This window comes from Lipotes vexillifer, unplaced genomic scaffold (genome assembly GCF_000442215.2).
Source record: "Lipotes vexillifer unplaced genomic scaffold, Lipotes_vexillifer_v1.1 scaffold611, whole genome shotgun sequence".
NCBI classification, from domain to species: domain Eukaryota; kingdom Metazoa; phylum Chordata; class Mammalia; order Artiodactyla; family Lipotidae; genus Lipotes; species Lipotes vexillifer.
Genome location: NW_006785619.1, coordinates 978,557 through 995,564, shown reverse-complemented (window position 1 = coordinate 995,564; position 17,008 = coordinate 978,557). Strand labels below are relative to the sequence as shown.

The 17,008-nt window shown below is 47.6% G+C and overlaps 2 protein-coding genes across 3 annotated transcripts; one reads left to right on the top strand and one right to left on the bottom strand.

Moving 5' to 3' along the window:
• Positions 1-1,906: 1,906 nt before the first annotated feature.
• Positions 1,907-6,334, bottom strand: SHBG (sex hormone binding globulin). 2 transcript variants are annotated; one of them, XM_007457787.1, is made up of 8 exons: positions 6,227-6,334; positions 5,968-6,059; positions 4,630-4,819; positions 3,594-3,755; positions 3,198-3,357; positions 2,945-3,081; positions 2,337-2,544; positions 1,907-2,083 (listed from the first exon to the last, which is right to left on the bottom strand). In XM_007457787.1, exons 1-8 carry the CDS (start codon positions 6,332-6,334, stop codon positions 1,911-1,913), a joined length of 1,230 nt encoding a protein of 409 aa, XP_007457849.1. In that variant the 3' UTR covers positions 1,907-1,910. The 2 variants fall into 2 exon arrangements, with proteins under 2 accessions (XP_007457849.1, XP_007457850.1); XM_007457788.1 differs by lacking the exon at positions 6,227-6,334 and having other exon boundaries at positions 3,594-3,701; positions 4,668-4,819.
• A 1,090-nt stretch (positions 6,335-7,424) lies between these two features.
• Positions 7,425-9,069, top strand: SAT2 (spermidine/spermine N1-acetyltransferase family member 2). Its single transcript, XM_007457786.1, has 6 exons — positions 7,425-7,738; positions 7,909-7,960; positions 8,097-8,180; positions 8,280-8,381; positions 8,524-8,564; positions 8,698-9,069. Exons 1-6 carry the CDS (start codon positions 7,673-7,675, stop codon positions 8,863-8,865), a joined length of 513 nt encoding a protein of 170 aa, XP_007457848.1. The 5' UTR covers positions 7,425-7,672; the 3' UTR covers positions 8,866-9,069.
• Positions 9,070-17,008: the final 7,939 nt, after the last annotated feature.

Here is a 17,008-nt window from a genome sequence, read left to right as displayed (position 1 = left end):
AAGAGTGTAGACAGCTCTGGATGGTAATCAGGAATCTTGGAATCTAGGGCAGGCTGGAGAAAGAGAGGTTGGGAGCACAGTGTCCTGGACAGGATGGGGTAGAGGGAGGAGAGAAAAGCTAGCCCTTGGGAGATTCCTCAGGGACACAAAGCCAGGAAGTTGCCACTCAGAACAACCCCCTTTGTGGGGACCAGGTGTGTTCAAGCCCTTGAGCCTCTCTCCCCACTGGCTTGCTCATACCCGAGACCCCCATAGGACTGGTTTCTTTTCAGGTTTCTATTCAGGTCTCTGCTCAAGTGACACTGCCTCAGAGGCCTTGCCTGACCACCTGGCTAATGCTGCCCCTCCCCTACCACCCTTGATTCTACTACAGGATTTTATTCCCTTTATAGAGACAACCACTATCTGAAATGACCTTGCTTATTTATTTTTGTTTATGGACTATCTGGCTGTCTCCTCTCTTATACTGTGAACTTCATAAGTGCAGGGATTGTGTCTATCCTTTTCATCAATGCATTCTCAGTGTCTAGAACAGTGCCTGGTACACAGTAGGTGCTCAGTAAATATCAGTTGAATGAACTTATTCAAGTGGCCCAGGCTAACCCTGAACATTGCCCAGGAACCAGAGTTGAATTTGGGCTCTCTGGACATGCTGAGGACTCTCCTGAAAAACACTCTGACTGGAAGGAGGCAGCCATAGACTTGCAAACTTGAGATTGTGAGGGTCCAAGGAGGGGCCTAGGATGTGTCTTCCAACCCACAGACTCTCTGGGGTCACTTAGGTCCTGTAATCCTTGTAGAAGGGGGACAGCAGGTCCAATGAGTGACTCACCCTGTTGCCTGGGTTACTGGTAGGAAGATCCTCGTAACCTAGGAAGCTGGGACACTGGGATCCCCATGGGGTCTGGAGATGGGGGATGGGCATGAAGTTTCCCAGGGAGCTGGGGGCTGAGGCAGGAGGGTACCCCAGGAAGGAGATGGGGCACCAGGATTCTCCAGAGGTCTGGAGGCTGAGTCACCATATATTCTTTGAGGGCAGAGATATTCCCGACTCTGTCTGTTCTTTCCAGCTGGGACCAGCACAAACCAGTTCCTGTTTAATGGAGTAAAGACAAATTCGTCTGGGAACGCAGTTAGTGGGCCGAGATGAGGAGAGATAGAGGCAGCCTTCTCCCTCTGCTCTCCCCCCGCTTTTCTTTCTCCCTGCTGCCTCCACCCCTTTTCCCAAAGGCCTCCATCTCTCTATGACCCACTCACGCCCCCTGCTGCTCCTTTCTTGGATAGCAGTGGCCTGTCTAAAGGACAACAAAATCCCATCTCTTCCCTTCCCTCCTGATTTCTGGGGACCAGCCCCAGAGGGACAAAGCTAAAGCCCCAAGGCAGCAGCTTCTGGGGAAGGAGGTGGGCTGCTGGTCCCAGGAATTGACTCGCATCTGGGGTGTGTGTGTCTGTGGGTGCTGTTGCTGGGATCTCAGCCTAAGAAGCCACCACTTCCTCAGGAAGCCCTCCTTGACCCCCAGCCTAGGTCAAGGCCACTGGCCTTCAAGATTTCTCAGTTCCCTGACTGCTCTTTTATGGTGCATATCAGAGTTTCCAATTATCCACTCACTTGTTAGTCTTTGATGGATGCCTGCCTCCCCCACGGGACCACAAGCACAGAGAGGGCAGGAAGCAGGGTTAGTTTTCTGTTTTGCTTTATTTGGCCACAATGTGCGGCATGCAGGATCTCAGTTCCCCGACCAGGGATCGAATCCAGGCCCCCTGCATTGGGAGCTCGGAATCTTAACCACTGGCACTAGGGAAGTCCCGAAGCAGGGTAAGTTTTGCTCATCAGTGCAACCCGATGCTCAGCACAGTGCCTGGTACATTGCAGATGCACAGTAAATATTTGTTAAATGAATGAGTGACATTCAAAGGAGGTTCTTAGGTGGGGATTTAATGGTAGTGTCAGTGCCATTGCCTGGGCTCTGGGGGCAGCTGTGAGTCCAGACGTCCTGGCTTCTGCTCAGGGCCCGGTCCATGTCCAGCCTCTGGCCTTGTGCCCAAACGCCATCCAAGCAAAAGGATGCAGAAGAGGCCTCTCCTAGAGCAAGGTAGTATGGAGGAGGCATTAGGGTGGCTGGGGTCCAGAAGCTCCTCCCCACTTTTCCAGTCCTCTAACCTAAATTTTTTAAAGCACTTCCTCCCACTGTCCCCTTATCCTCTCTTTTCTTGTGGCCTTCTCCTCTTCCCTCGAAGAGATCTCCTTCCCCTAAAAATGCATCCCTTCCCACCTCTTCCCCTCCCCTTAGCTGTTTCCCATGGTGTGCTGAGAAACTTCAGCATCACTTTCTTACCTGGCAAAGCCCCCAGGAAGAGACGCCCCTGTGTCTGGGCCCAGAGGTTGAGGAGGGAGGCAGGGCCCATGGGAGGCAGAGCAAGGATCTCCTTCTTTGTCCCCTGGCTCAAAACCACCCTGGACACAGTCAGCTTCAGCTGAAGGGTGATCCCCAAGATGAGGGGCAGATCCAGCCCTGGCCCTGACACAGAAGACAGCATCACTTTCTGCAGAGTGTGTGGGGAGGGACATAAGCGGGGGAGGAAAGAATGAACCGCATCTGCTCCGTGTGGCCCCACCCCTGGCTGCCTTAATTCCGTCTCTTAGCCATGCAGTCCATCTACTGGCCATTCCACCACCTCCATCCTGCCTTAACTCTCCTGGCTTGGCCTTCTATAAAACCACACCCTCCCCAGGTAAATATCTAATCTAACTAAAAGTCACAGTTTGCTGTGGGCAGCTTTGATATGTGTCTCTGCCCGCCCACCCCGACCCTTAAACTATCGTAATATTGACATTTTATTTTATTTTTATTTCTTTATTTTTTTGTAATATTGACATTTTAGAGTCCCCTTTTCTCCCACTGCTCCAAGGCTCCACTGAATACAGGCAGCATCCCCCTCTTACTTGATCTTGGAGGTGGAGGCTGAGCCAGAAAGCGTTTTCTGGGGTCCCAAGGGCAAGGAGGTGGCCTGAGCCTGCTGCTAGCTGGAGTCCCAGGTCCAAGGAGAAGGCCCAGGGCTCTACATGAGGCCAGGGAATGTCTGGGGGGAGAAATGACCCTCCTGAGGTCTGAAGGCTGGGGATTCATGGAGGGGAGGGGCTAGTGCTGGAGGGAAATGGACACAGAGCTGGCCATGGAGGGGTAAATAACCTTTACCTTGGAGACTGAATTCTGCACCAGTCCCTGGCGGGAAGAATATCCCAGGTTGAGACTCTACAGCACAGCTTCTGAGACTAGTGGGGACAGATGCTGAGGTCTGGGCCTGCTGGTCCAGCCAGTCATCCTGGCGCAGGCAGCCATCCAGGGCAGGGACCAGCTGGAGCCCGTGGGGGGGAAGGGAAGATGCGGGGGATGCTGGAATCAGGATATCTGAGCGCCAGTCCCAGACTCCCACCCTGTTTATTCCCCTCCAAGACGCAAGCATTTGGCCTCCCCCATGCAGCTCTCACCCCATACCCCCTCCTTGAAGTGTGGACTTAGACCCCCACGGCCACCCAGTCAGCAATGCTTTACGAACTTTGGTCATGGTTCCTGCCTCTGTGATGCAGCTACCCACAACCAGAGTTTGGAGGCAGGGAAGAGCAGCGCCCCCAGAACAATCCTCATGATGGGCTGGGGTTTGTTCGCCAGTGGCCCAGAGACCTGTCTCAGATGCAGCACCTCCTCCCCATCCAGCCCTAGCATCACAGAAGCCGCATGGATCTTCACTTCCATCTGCAAGAAGAAAAAGAGAAGAATCAGAGGTTCCTGGGGCCTGCCTCCACCACTTTCTTCAGAGGCAGTCTAGAAAATGCCATACTGAAGACGGCGGAGTAGAAGGACTTGAGCTCACCTCCTCTCATGAAGACACCAAAATCACAACTAACTGCTGAGCAACCATCTACGAAAAAAGACTTGAACCTACCAGAGGCAGTCTACTATGGCAGAAAGAACATGTACTTGAAGAGTCAGCTGGCATCCGCAGCTCACTCTGGACTTGTCACTTACATACTAACAAAGCCTCAGAACTCCCTTCTGAAAAAATGGGGACAAGAATAGCAACTTCTGGGACTTCCCTGGTGGTCTAGTGGTTAAGACTCTGCAATTCCGGGACTTCCCTGGTGGTGCAGTGGTTCAGAATCCGCCTGCCAATGCAGAGGACACGGGTTCGATCCCTGGTCCGGGAAGATCCCACATGTCTTGGAGAAACTAAGCTTGTGTGCCACAACTACTGAGCCCGCGTGCCACAACTACTGAAGCCCACATGCCTAGAGCCCATGCTCCGTAACGAGAGAAGCCACCGCAATGAGAAGCCCGCACACCGCAACAAAGACCCAGTGCAGCCAAAAAATTAAATAAAATTATATTTAAAAAAAAAAAAAAAAAGACTCTGTGCTTCCACTGCGGGGGGCACGGGTTTGATCCCTGATCAGGGAACTAAGATCCCGCATGCCAAGAGGTGTGGCCAAAAAAAAAAAAAAGCAATTTCATGGGGCTTTTCTGTGGATTCAATGAGATGACAATGGTAAAGGGATGCCCAATAACTTGGTTCCATTCCTTCCTCACACCAGCTCAAGACACCCCTCCCTCAGGACCAGATCTGGCTTACCTGGTGCCACCTCCCATCGTCCAGCTGGGGTCCAACACCCACTGTAAGTTGGGCCCAGTGATTATGAAGCTGGATCTCAGGGCTGCCATCCCGAAGTCCCAGCACAAACCAGTCATCCTCCAGGTTGGTATCACCATAAAAAATCACTCCCTCTGGATCCCAGGCCCGAAACTCAGAGGAGGAGGAGGTTCTGGAAGGACACAGAAGGAAAGATTGGGTATGGGGTGTGCTCTTTGAGCATAGATGTGAGGTTGAGGGAAGTGGAGTTCAGGGAGAGAGAAGGACAGGGAGACAGGGAAAAGAGCAGGGCTGGTGCACTGTTCATAATAGCTAAGACATGGAAGCAAACTAAAGGTCCATCGATAGGTGAACAGATAAAGAAGATGTGGTACATATATGCAATGGGATATTACTCCGCCATGAAAAAGAATGAAACAAGGACTTCCTTGGTGGTCCAGTGGTTAAGACTCCGAGCTCCCAGCGCAGGGGGCCTGGGTTCCATCCCTGGTCAGGGAACTAGATCCCACATGCGGCAACTAAAGATCCTGAATGCCGCAACGAAGATCCCACATGCTGCAAATAAGACCCGGCACAGCCAAATAAATAAATAAATATTTAAGAATGAAACAATGCCATTTGCAGCAACATGGATGGACCTAGAGATTATCATACTAAGTGAAGTAAATCAGACAAAGACAAAATACCATATGCTATCACTTACAAGTGGAATTTAAAAACTGATACAAATGAACTTATTTGCAAAACAGAGAGACTCACAGACATAAAAAACAAACTCATGGCTACCAAAGGGGAAGGTGGGGAGGGATACATTGGGAGTTTGGATTAACAGATGCAAACTACTATATATAAAATAGATAAGCAACTTCTGTTGCTTATTCCTTGAAATGTACCAGCTTATATTTTACCATCTTTTTTTTTTTAATCACATCTTACTACGAAGTTTGATCTCTGCTTTTTGCTTCTGTTTTAGGAGCAATGACCTCAATAAAGAATATTTTTGGAAAAGAAAATAAGCAACAAGGTCCTACTGTATAGCACAGGAAACTATATTCAATATCTTGTGATAAACCATAATGCAAAAGAACCTGAAAAAGAATATATATATATAACATGTATCATAAATACATATATATATATATATATATATATATATATAAAACTCAATCACTTTGCTTACCCCAGAAACTAACACAACATTGTAAATCAACTATACTTGAATTAAATAAAGCAAAAAAAAAAAAAAGAGAGAGAGAGAGGAGCTGATGGAGAGAGGGTGAGGTCAGGGGACTAGGTCAAAGAATTAGGTCAACCCCATACTTTATGATCTTGGTGAGGTTAAAGGTCATGATGGTTACAGGTTCTTGTCCAGGGCCATTGCTGAGGTGCAGAGCAGGCCGGTCCTGAGTCCTCTGCCAGAGAGAAAAATAAACAAGCTGAAATAAGACGTGCCAGAGACAGACAGGAGGGAGAAGCACTGCTACAAGGCCAAAGGAGGATAGAAAGGAAGAGCACAGAGCTAAAGTGTAGCTCACTTAAACACACACACAGGGCTTAGCGCCCTGTCCTGCTCCTGCACCTGTCTGGGGAGAGTATGTCTCACGGCCCGTCCTTCATGGCTGGGAGGCAGCAGTAGCAGCAGCAGCGGTAGCCCATGCCATGTGGCCGGTGGACCTCTGCTCTCCATAATCAGCCACGGTCCTCTCTGTGCCTCAGACAGCTCTGAGGAGAATGCGTGGGGACAGGCAGCGTCGCACATGGTTGGTGGAGGGTTAAAGGTTGCCCCGGGGGAAGAAGGGGGGCAGGAGACAGGGCCACTGACCCTATGGGCCCTCTGAGGACAAATGGGGTAAGGAACAGAGTTCCTCCACTACCCTCCCCCAACTGCTGAGAAAGTTTCTGAGCTGGGAGAGGACACCTCACTTCCCCTCTCCTTCTAGAGCCTGACCTGGGTCCTCCAAGCCTTCTGCCCACCTGCGGAGGCTGCCTTGAGGACAAACATGAGATCTAGAAACAGACATGCCCGGATTCCCAAGTAGCATCCTCCATAAGGCCTAGAGCTGAGACATAGAATCCCAAATACTAGCTGGGTGACTGTGGGCAAGTCACCCCACCTGTGCGCTTTAGTGTCCTTGTCTGCAAAATGTGAAAAATACTTACTTTCTGGAGTTACTGTGAATGAGGATGAATCGAGATGATACAGGCACCGTGCCTGGTATCTGCTCTGAGCTCCTCCCTTAGTATTTTCCCAGGCCTCTGAGGCTTGCTGCATAAGGAGGTATTGTCTCTGAGTGTGATTCAGTGGATACTGAGTCCTGGTCCCTCCCCCTGCCATTATCTTCTCTTACCCGTCGACTACAAGGCCTAACCATTTACCAGTAGAAATTCATCACCCTCTCCCTGACCCATCTTAAAATACAAATGCCCCCAAGAGCAGTAACACTTTGAGCCAGTAGGCAAGAGCTGGAGGTCTTGGGGCTCACCCCGAGTCTGGATGGGCTGGAATGGGTGAATTGGGGTGAAGGGTAGAGCAGGTATCACTGCACACTTCAGTTAAAGAAGGCGGTATCTTTTGAGCCGTGGAGTTTCTCCAACGGAGGCTGGAACACCCAGATAACAACAACGAGGAAGCCTCGGCAGTCCAGTCTTGACCCCTGCGGGGAGTGCGGTCAAGAGACCCGGCCATAGGGGCAGAGCTGGGGGGGGCGGGGTGGTGCGCGGGGGGCGGGGACATGCCTGTTCTGCAAGCTGATTGGCTGGCAGGTGCGCGCTGTAGGGGCCCGAAATTAGGGGCTACCAGGACGTGCGGACCTCTAGTCCCACCACTCTCTCCGCCCCGCGGCAGCTGGAATCGGGCTTCTGCTTCCCAGCCCGCGGCGCCCCCACCACCTCGCTCCCCACCACTCCCCCGGCTTTCCGGGATCCGAATTTGGAGGCCCCTTAAAGGGTCCCCGTTGCTCTTCGCCCGGTCCTGCAGAACGGAAGTGGGGATCCTGGACTTCGGTTCCAGACGGTGGAGATCGGGATGGCTTCCGTGCTGATCCGAGAAGCCAAGGAGGGAGACTGTGGAAATATCCTGAGGCTGATTCGGGTGAGGGCTGCGGGCCGGAAACCGGGGTCCCAGAGGGGGTCAGAGCTGCGCTGCTGGAGTGGGGACGGGAAGGAGGAGGTGGGAGCAGAGGGAGGAGCGCGCCCAGGGCTCCTGCTTAGGGAGCAGTGAGGCCCTCCTGCCTTAATCTAGCCTCTGTCCGCACGCTGTAGGAACTCGCTGAGTACGAGAAACTCTCAGACCAGGTGAAGATCAGTGAAGAAGGTACGGGCCCAACACCTGAGTCCTGACGGAGGCTGGGGTGGAAGTGACGGATGGGTTCCCCAGGCAGTAACTCCAGACTGGGCACACACCCAGGCCTTCTTTCTCTATCTCTTTGTCACAACTCCGATCTCTGCAGCCCTGAGAGCAGATGGCTTTGGAGAGAATCCTTTCTATCACTGTTTGGTAGCAGAGATTCTTCCTGCCCCCGGGGAGCCACAGGGTAAGAGCAGCCTGATCTCAGAGGTGCCCTCTCCAGTCAGCCTCACAGGTCTCTCCCCCGGGTGCCCAGCGGCCTGACCCTTCTTTTTTTCTCTCTCAGGGCCCTGTGTGGTGGGCTATGGGCTATATTGCTTCATCTACAGCACATGGAAGGGACGAAACATTTATCTGGAAGACATCTACGTGAAGCCAGAGTATCGGGGTACTGGGCAGAGGCCGGGATGGGAGAAAAGCAACCCATAGACTGGACCACCATCCCTTGCCTCTTAATCCTAGCCTATGCTCTTTTCTGATCCCCTTCAACTCAGACAATCCCTCTTTTTGCCTTTTTCTCCCCACATCAGGTCAGGGGATTGGCTCCAAAATAATCAAAAAAGTGGCTGAGGTGAGGAGAGGGATGGGGCTACAGGCTGGGCCCTGGCAAAGTAAAGCTGTATGGGAGGCACCTGGGTTGAATGGAGGGCGAGAAAGTCTTTTCCTTTTTGACCCAGGAAAGTGAGTGGTGTCTTCTCCCACAGGTGGCCCTGGATAAGGGCTGCTCCCAGCTCCGCCTGGCAGTCCTAGACTGGAACAAGGGGGCTATGGACTTGTATAAGGCCCTAGGAGCCCAAGATCTGACGGAAGCTGAAGGTTGGCACTGCTTTCGCTTTGAAGGAGAGGCGATGAGGGAGTTGGCAGGAAAGTGATGCCATCCCTTGGGGATCTCTATTTCAGCTTCTTCATCCCCACCAGCTCAAGCAGTCCTCAGAGACTGTCTCCACTGACCAAGGCCTCCCTGAAGGAAGGGAAGGAGGGTTGGAAGTGCATATTCCCAGATGGAAAGAACAGAGGTGAGGAAGAGGCAAGGCTTCCCACCTCCTTGTTAAGGGTGAAAAATAAATGAGAATTCCCATGTGTTGATGTGGTGTTGGGTGGAGGAATTGAGGATGTGACAAGCTTCAACTATTACGACCCTTCCTCAGTGTTTTCTGGTCAGTGGATGTTGCTCCTGGGGATAAAAGTGGGCCTAAGATGACTTTCACCCACCATGGACCAGAGTATTGACTCTGGCCTCTAGCATATATATCAGGCTTGTTGGTCAAGTTTGGGACCCAGACAAAGGCCTCCAGTGCCTGGACTGGGCTGTGTGGAATCCGAGACTGAGGCAGGCCCACCGACTCAACAGATGGAGCAGGCTGCCACCTGGTGGCGGCATTTTAGGGACACTGGGAAGGACCACTGGCCCCAACTTTTTAAAAAATCCGCTCAGCTAGAGAGTGCTTTTTCTTTTTCAAAAGTCACAAAGCCTTTATTTTCAGTTCAGCAGAACCAAAACAAACCTTTAGGACGCATGGAGACAAGAAGGGAAACAGGTTCATTTCCTACTTTCATAATATTTTATTATACAAGTAATGCAGGTTTGTTGTAGAGAAGTTTGAAGGGACATATAAAAATAAAATCCATAGCCTTACTTACATCTCTACTCTTAACCCTTTGGTATTGATTCTTTAGATTTTTTCAATGTACATATATACATATAATTAGTTAAGTGTGTGGGGATTTATGGGATCAACTCTTTTGCAACCTGTTTTTTTATTTAACAATAAATCAGAAACATCTGCCTAAGTTATTAAACACATCATCACTTTCAGTGGTGACATATTATTCCTTCTGTGGAGGAACCATTGGTTAAATGGTCATAATTTAGACACTGAAAGTGGACAAGAAGGGAACAAAAATGCGTAAATTGTAAAAAACAGGATCAATGGAGTCTAGAGAGTTGAAGATCCATCTTAAAATTAAAAATTAAAAAAAAATACAATTCAGGGCTTCCCTGGTGGCGCAGTGGTTGAGAATCTGCCTGCTAATGCAGGGGACACAGGTTTGAGCCCTGGTCTGGGAGGATCCCACATGCCGCAGAGCAACTGGGCCTGTGAGCCACAACTACTGAGCCTGTGCATCTGGAGCCTGTGCTCCACAACAAGAGAGGCCGCAACAGTGAGAGGCCCGCGCACCGCGATGAAGAGTGGCCCCCGTTCGCCGCAACTAGAGAAAGCCCTCGCACAGAAACGAAGACCCAACACAGCAAAAATAAAATTAATTAATTAATTAAAAGAAAAATACAATTCAGCCAAACAACACTTCAAAGGCCCAAATTCTTCCAGAGTGGTGCCAATTTTGGGCCCTTATAATGAGTTTACAACAGATGGGCCTTTAGGACAAACTTGATTGAGAAATAATGAAGTTTGTCAGCCCCTTCCGCAGATGGGAGCCAGAAGAATCCAGTTTCATGCCCTTGGCTCATCTAATCTGGCAGGGATGAATATCTTTTAAACATGAACAAATTATCTTTTGATGGCACTTTTTAAACTTAACTCAGAATGAATTATTTCTGGAAGGACACACAAACAAGCAGAGAGTGGTTGCTTCCAGGGAGAGGAACTGGGTGTCCAGGTAACGGAAGGAAGGGGACTTTTCCCCATACCACTTTGGATCTTCTGAATTTTGTGCCTCGCCCATGTAGAACTTCAGAAAAATGAATAAATAAAACTTTAAATGCTAATGCAGAAGAAAAGAGGACAAACTAGGGGGGGGGGGCTTCCCTGGTGGCGCAGTGGTTAAGAATCTGCCTGCCAATTCAGGGGACATGGGTTCGAGCCCCGGTCTGGGAAGATCCCACATACCGCAGAGCGACTATGCGCGTCTCACCGCAACTAGAGACAGCCCTCGCACAGAAATGAAGACCCAACACAGCCAAAAATAAATAAATAAATAAATAAGAGTATGAACTAGGAAACTTAATATTCCTAAATGTATCTTGCCCCCGTCCTGTTTTGTCTTTGCTTTTCGGAGTTTACACTTGTTTTTTTGTTATTCGCTCACCCTGACCCAGATCTTACCTGTTTTCATAGGGTGTCTTTGCACCCCGGCATCAATCCATTCTGCAGCCACCCCATGGTCTCCCACCCACTCATCATTTCATTAACCTCTCATCCCACCCACTCATCACTTCATTAACCTATTAAGTGCTGGGGCTGACTAGTATGGAGTGAAAATCACCTGGGTTCTGGCCATTCCAGGGACAACAGAGGGGAGGGCATTTAGGGGGAAGGATTTTTAAAGAAAGAATAGAGAAAAATATCTCTCAAATCTGTCCACATCCCTAACCCCACTTCCACTATCACCTCTCTTTGAAAATTGCTATAACCTCCTAACTGATCTCCCAGCCTCCTTCTGTAACTACCCCCTTCCATGGGGTTATTTTTTTTTTAATCATAGATATACAGTATACTATTTAAAGTGTCAAATATCTCTACAAGACCTATATAAGAAAACAGTAGTCTCCCAATTCCCCTGACTCTTCAGAGTCAATCACGTTCAGTTGAGTTTTTAAATTGTATTGTTATGGGGGGGGGTTGTATTCACCTTCATATTTTAAATTCAAAATGGCATACAGATATTGCTACTTTTTTTTTTTTGGCCGCATTGGGTCTTCGTTGCTGCACACGGGCTTTCTCTAGTTGTGGTGAATGGAAGCTACTCTTCGTTGCGGTGTGCAGGCTTCTCATCGCAGTGGCTTCTCTTATTGCAGAGCACGGGCTCTAGGCACGTGGGCTTCAGTAGTTGTGGCACACGGACTTAGTTGCTCTGAGGATATGGGATCTTCCCGGACCAGGGTTCGAACCCGTGTCCCCTAGCATTGGCAGGCGGATTCTTAACCACTATGCCACCAGGGAAGTCCAGACATTGCTACTTCTTGATGTTTCTGTTTCGAGCACTAGTATTGACCTCCCATTGCTAACCCTCTTTTCCAACCCCTCTTTCACCCCATCCCTACTTCCCATCCTCCCATCCTTCCGATATTATATCATAACTCTGGATGGATCTGTGTTTCGTGTTTACATGTTATGATTATGCAAATGCTCTTCACAGTTGAGCCATGAGGATTGTTATAGGTGTTTTTCTTTCTTTCTTTTTTAATTAATTAATTAATTTATTTATTTTTGGCTGCGTTGGGTCTTCGTTTCTGTGCGAGGGCTTTCTCTAGTTGCGGCAAGCGGGGGCCACTCTTCATCGCGGTGCGCCGGCCTCTCACTATCGCGGCCTCTCTTGTTGCAAAGCACAGGCTTCAGACGCGCAGCCTCAGTAATTGTGACACACGTGCCTAGTTGCTCCGCGGCATGTGGGATCTTCCCAGACCAGAGCTCGAACCCGTGTCCGCTGCATTGGCAGGCAGATTCTCAACCACTGCGCCACCAGGGAAGCCTTTCTTTCTTGCATCATTTTTGTTTTTCCTGAAATTAATACTTGCCTTGTCTCCTATATTCATTCGCTTAGTTTTCTGTGTACTCTAATTTATCCCCCAATTCTCCCTTAGTTATGTTAATCTCTTCTTAAGAATATACAAACACGTAAGGAATTTGATCTATTTCTTTTTTTTTTTTTTTTGCGGTACGCGGGCCTCTCACTGTTGTGGCCTCTCCCATTGTGGAGCACAGGCTCAGCGGCCATGGCTCACGGGCCCAGCCGCTCCGCGGCATGCGGGATCTTCCCAGACCGGGGCACGAGCCCGTGTCCCCTGCATCGGCAGGCGGACTCTCAACCACTGCGCCACCAGGGAAGCCTGATCTACTTCATTTTGAAGAACTTTCTCACGGAGCCCTTAGACCTGCTCCAGCACATAGTCTGATCTTTAGGCTGCACTGTTGGAGTCTCCTTTCACATCCATCTTAGGGACCTTTGCCCCTCTCTTGACAGCCTGTTTCCCAGAACCTATGTACTCACCTTTCTCAGTTTATTTTGATGGAGCTTCTTGAGAAAGGATGCCTGGGAGGTAAATTTGTTGGAACCTTACAAGTCTGAAAATGTCTGTTCTACTCTTGTACTTAATTGACAGTGTGGATGGGTATCAAATATTAGATTGGAAATAATTTACCCTAAGAATTTTGAAGGCATTTCTCCATTGTCTTCAAGCTTCAGAAACTGAAAGTTTGCTGTATTGCTGTTCAGAAACCTGAAATTTTTCTTATTCTGAATCCTATGTATGAAGCTTATTTTTATTTTCCTTCCCTCTTTCCCCAACCACAGCTTTTAGGATCATCTCTTTATCCTAGCATTCTGAAATCTTCCATGGAAATGTCTTAGTGTTTTCTCAGTGGGTCTTTGCAATTTGGAAACTCATGTTCTTCAGTTATGGAAACATTTAAAATTTTTATTTTTTATTTTTTGGTTGATTTTCTCCCTCCATTATCTCTGTGATCTCTTTCTGGAACTTTTGTTGTTATTCAGATGTTGAATCCCATGGACTAATCCTATAATTAAAAACAAATTTTTTTTTCTTTCCTTTTTCCTCATCTCCTTCATTTTCTGGCTCTACTTTCTGGGAGATTTCTTTAATTTCTATTTTCCAACCCTTCTACTGAAAATTTTTAATTCCCCTAATTGATTTTTTTTTTTTTTTTTTTTTTTCCCTTGCGTTATGCGGGCCTCTCACTGTTGTGGCCTCTCCCATTTGCGGAGCACAGGCTCCGGACGCGCAGGCTCAGCGGCCATGGCTCACGGGCCCAGCCGCTCCGCGGCATGTGGGATCTTCCCGAAACGGGGCACGAACCCGCGTCTCCTGCATCGGCAGGCGGACTCTCAAGCACTGCGCCACCAGGGAAGCCCCCCCTAATTGATTTTATTTATTTATTTTTCTTCCAGTTTTAATGAGATATAATCAACATAACAGCACTGTATAAGTTTAAGGTGTGCAGCATAATGATTTGATTTACATATATCATGAAGTAATTATCACAATAAGTTTAGTGAACATCTATCATCTCATACAGTTACAAAATTAAAGAAATAAAAAAAATTTTGTGATGAGAACTTAACAACTTTCATATATAACGTACAGCAATGTTAATTATTTTTATCATGTTGCACATTTCATACCTCCTACTGAATTTTTATTTTTGCTCTCATGTTTTTAATTTCTAAGAACTCTCTTTTATTCTCTGCATTTTAAAAACATTCTGTTTTTTAAAAAAACAACATTCTGTTTTTGTTTCATGGATATATGTTCTTTTCTTATCTGAGAATATTCATCATACATTTTTTAAAAAATGTATTTCTCCTTGTGTAGTCTGTATTTCTTCTAAACTTTTCTTTCTTTGTTTTGGCCTCCGTCTTTCATTTTAAAGGCTTTCCTCAAATGTCTGGTAGTTATCTGCTCATATTTAAGATCAGGACACTAAGGTACTGATTGGAAACTGTGAGTGTGTCTGTATGGGATGTAGGGAGGCATGTGGACCGGGAACTTTACTATAGGGTGAGCCATGAGGCCATTTCCTTGAGGAACCCCTGTTGTCAGTACCATTAGGTCTTTTTCCTTGTCTGGTTAGATTTCCCAGAGAAGATGCGTCCAAACTCCTGCCTGGAGGGTGTAAGCCTGGTTGTAGGTAATGTCAGAGCTGGGTGAAGAGGGAGTCTGGGGCAAGTCTCAACATTCGATCTGTAAACTTTCATTTGATCCCCATTTTCAGTATCTATCTAGCCATCCATCTATCAATCTATCCATCTTTCTAACTTCCTCTCTCAATCTCTCTGTGTATTTAGAAGTCCTAAGGCAGGACTATCCTGGCGGTCCAGTGGTTAAGACTCCGTGCTTCCACTGCATGGTGCATGGGTTCGATCCCTGGTCCAGGAACTAAGATCCCACATGCCATGCGGTGCCGCCAAAAAAAAAAAAAAAAAAAAGAAGTCCTAATGCAAGCTGGGGCATTCTGTTGACACATTCTGTATAGTCCAGCTAGAGGAATTTCACCTACAGGCAATTTCACCTAAAGGCAAGTTGGCTGAAAATCTACCCCCAAAAAAAAAAAAAAAAAAAAAGAAGTCCTAATGCAAGCTGGGGCATTCTGTTGACACATTCTGTATAGTCCAGCTAGAGGAATTTCACCTACAGGCAATTTCACCTAAAGGCAAGTTGGCTGAAAATCTAGTCACAGCTCCCACTGCTGTCAGCACAAAGTCCAAACTTCTGGCTAATCCCTCCAGGCTCTGGCCCAAACCTCCATTATCTGAAACATTATTCCAGCCTTTTTTCCCCAGCAAGTCAGTTCTGACCATGTTAGACTCTTTCCAGTACCTCAAATGCACTATAGTCTCCCCTCTGGGCCTTCTGTACATGCCATTTCCCCATCTGAAATGCTGTTCCCCCTTTTCCCACTCTCATCCTTGGCCTGAATGAACAATGACTAGAGCAGATGGAAAAGTGCAAAAGTCAAATCTGAGAGAACTGTTGCTGCCAGAGGCTTGGAAATTGATGATGGTGCCATTTCCAAGACAAAATCCAGCCACTCCTGTTGCTTAAGGGTCCAAACCCAAACTTTTTAGTCTGACAGCCAGCACTCCTGATAATCTGTCCCACTTAATTTCTCTAATTCTCCCTCCCTACTCCTTATCAGAATCACTGCTGATAGTCTAGTCCCTTTTATTATTTCTGCTACCCTCCTTACTGATGTTCCTTCTCAGCCACTCTAGAAGGCACCTCTTCTTCTGCCAGCCCTTTATTTATTTATTTGTTTCTTTGTTTAATTTTTGGACACGCTGCATGGCACGTGGGATCTTAGTTCCCCAACCAGGGATCCAACTGGTACCCTCCAGTGGAAGCATGGAGTTCTAACCACTGGACCACCAGGGAATTCCCTGCCAGCCCTTTAAATACTGTTGTAGTTGAGAGTTTTATCATGGACCCAATCCATTTCTAAGTCACTTTTCTTTAGACATCTAATTTTCTCTTATAGCTTTAACTATGTCTAATATGCTGATAATTCTCACATTCACCTCTCTAGCCCAGACGTCTCCTGGGCTACACACTTGTGTGCCCATTGACCTACAGGACATTGGTTCCTTCAGTTAATATTTGCCATGCCAGGAACTGTGCTAAGTACTGGGTATACAATGCTGGGGACAAACAGACCTGGAACCCAGTCTCTGATCTCATAGGGCTTACTTATAGTGTGATGGCAGAAGACAGACACTGGATAAATGATTAAAATTACAACCATGATGTGTGCCACAAAGGAGTATAGGATGCTTTGGCAGTGTGAGGCAGTGGACCTAAACCAGTATGGGCATAATGGAAGGCTAATGAAATTATATTTAAATTGGGATCTGAAAGAGAAGTTTGTTGAAGACAAGGGAACATGACCACCTGGACAGTGGACCCTCAAACTCAAAGAGCAAAATCAAACTCATTGAACTCATCAACTTCTCCTCCAAAACTTTTTCTCGTATGTTCTCTCTTCCATGACTGGCATCACCATGCACTCAGCAAGCCAAGGTAGAAATCTGTGTTCCTCCCACTTCTTCACTGACTCCACCCCATCCTTATCACCAATTCTTGTCGATTTTATTGCAGATTTAACAGGCTTAAATCAACTTGTACCTCTGTTGCCCACAGCCCTAATCCAAGGTGGTCCTCAGCATCTTTCTCACCTGCAACAGCTCCTCACAGCTCTCACTGCCTTCTGGAATGCCCTTTCTCTTTAATCTATTCCCCACAGTTGTAAAACATAAATATTATTACATTATACTACTGCTTTAAATCTTTCAGTGGCTCTCCAGTATTGATAAAGTGAAGACCATTTTCTTTAACCTGATTTACAAGTCCTTTGCAGTCTAGCTTCCCTACCTCAAGCCAAACGCTATTTGAACTAGTTGTGGTTCCTCAAAGGACATGGTCTTTCTGCTCCTCTGCACCATTGTAGTCCTTGTTCTCTCAAGAATACTCTTACTGCACTTTTCCTCTAGCAAATGCCTATTTATCCCTCAAATCTCAATTTGCATCACCTCCCCTGCAGT